Source organism: Leptonychotes weddellii, chromosome 2 (assembly GCF_054177405.1).
Source record: "Leptonychotes weddellii isolate Sample4059 chromosome 2, ASM5417740v2, whole genome shotgun sequence".
NCBI lineage: Eukaryota > Metazoa > Chordata > Mammalia > Carnivora > Phocidae > Leptonychotes > Leptonychotes weddellii.
Genome location: NC_138370.1, coordinates 105,625,386 through 105,627,318, shown reverse-complemented (window position 1 = coordinate 105,627,318; position 1,933 = coordinate 105,625,386). Strand labels below are relative to the sequence as shown.

The 1,933-nt window shown below is 42.9% G+C and overlaps 1 protein-coding gene across 1 annotated transcript; it reads left to right on the top strand.

The window, feature by feature from the left end:
• Window positions 1–311: 311 nt before the first annotated feature.
• On the top strand, window positions 312–1,903 carry LOC102728385 (magnesium transporter NIPA2-like). Its single transcript, XM_081812119.1, is given in 3 exon segments — window positions 312–850; window positions 852–883; window positions 885–1,903. Coding segments are annotated over 3 exon segments (1,080 nt in total). The 5' UTR covers window positions 312–760; the 3' UTR covers window positions 1,843–1,903.
• Window positions 1,904–1,933: the final 30 nt, after the last annotated feature.

Below are 1,933 nucleotides of genomic sequence, written 5' to 3'. Positions count from 1 at the left end.
GCAATAGCTAATAAATGCTCCCCCCAGCCAAACACACACACACACACACAAGAAAACTATAACACAAAACTGCAAACCAAATTAAATATCCTCAGTAAAGCTTTTGGAGATTAAAAAAAATTATAGAATACAGTTTTAAAATAACAGAAATGAACAAAAAATAAAAGAAATAAAAGTTGATTTGACTTACAATAAAAAAAATCTTCAAAACCATCCAAGATATAAGACCAAGCTACAAGGTAACCAGGGAAGAAAAAGTTCACGTAAAAATTTCATAAGAAGGACGGCCCTTGGTCCCGGCCGCGGCGCGGGTCGCAGGTCGTCCGGGGCAGGTTCTCCTCGGCGCTCCCCCATGGAGGAGGCGGCGCTCACGGCTGCAGACCCCGATGCTCTCACCTCCTTCTGTACGGCGACGAAGGCGCTGGCCGCGCGAGCTCAAGAGGCGGCGGCCCGTGCGGCCTGTGTGGGCGTGTAAGCGGAGGTGACCAGGGCCAGATAGTGAAGGGGAAGCCGCATGGCCGGCCTCCAACTGGGGCTGGAGCTACTCTGCCAGGGTTTAAAACTTTAAATGAGAGTGAAGAGTATTTACAAGGAAATGAAAGTGAGTAAGTCATCTCTAACTGCTTCCAGACTTTTTTTCATAAGAGAGACCATATTAAACTTACATATTTGAAGATTGCATAATCCTGCCTGCAGCACCAGTGGTTTCTCTGTTTTGTGATCAGTGTGACTCACAAGAACTTCTTCAGTAACAAACGAAATGATCCAGGGGCGTGGAAAATACGACTTTTACATTGGTCTGGGATTGGCTATGAGCTCCAGCATTTTCATTGGCGGGAGTTTCATTTTGAAAAAAAAAAGGTCTTCTGCGACTTGCCAGGAAGCTCCATGAGAGCAGGTCAAGGTGGCCATGCATATCTTAAAGAATGGTTGTGGTGGGCTGGATTGCTATCAATGGGAGCAGGTGAGGTGGCCAACTTTGCTGCATAGGCCTTTGCACCAGCCACCCTAGTGACTCCATTAGGAGCTCTCAGCGTCCTAGGAAGTGCCATTCTTTCTTCATACTTCCTAAATGAGAGACTTAATCTTCATGGGAAAATTGGATGTTTGCTAAGTATTCTAGGATCTACAGTTATGGTCCTTCATGCTCCAAAAGAAGAGGAAATTGAGACTTTAAATGAAATGTCCCACAAGCTGGGAGATCCAGGTTTTGTGGTCTTTGCAACACTTGTGGTCATTGTCTCATTGATACTAATCTTCGTGGTGGGACCTCGCCATGGACAGACAAACATTCTTGTGTACATAACAATCTGCTCCATAATTGGAGCGTTTTCAGTCTCCTGTGTTAAGGGCCTGGGCATTGCTATCAAAGAGCTGTTTGCTGGAAAGCCTCTGCTGGGATATCCCCTGGCCTGGATTCTGCTGCTGAGCCTTATAGTCTGTGTGAGCACACAGATTAATTGCCTGAACAGGGCCCTGGATATATTCAACACTTTCATTGTGACTCCAATATATTATGTATTCTTTACAACATCAGTTTTAACTTGTTCAGCTATTCTTTTTAAGGAGTGGCAAGATATGCCTGTTGATGATGTCATTGGTACTTTGAGTGGCTTCTTTACAATCATTGTGGGAATATTCTTGTTGCATGCCTTTAAAGACGTCAGCTTTAGTCTAGCAAGTCTCCCTGTGTCTTTTCGAAAAGACGAAAAAGCAATGAATGGCAATCTCTCTAACATGTATGAAGTTCTTAATAATAATGAAGAAAGCTTAACCTGTGGAATTGAACAACACAGTGGTGAAAATATCTCCCGAAGAAATGGAAATCTCACAGCTTTTTAAGAAAAATGTAATTAAAAGGTTAATCTATAATTGTGTTATAAAGTGAACTTGAATATCAGAATGTGTCTGAAAAAGCATTGTTCTCAAAAAA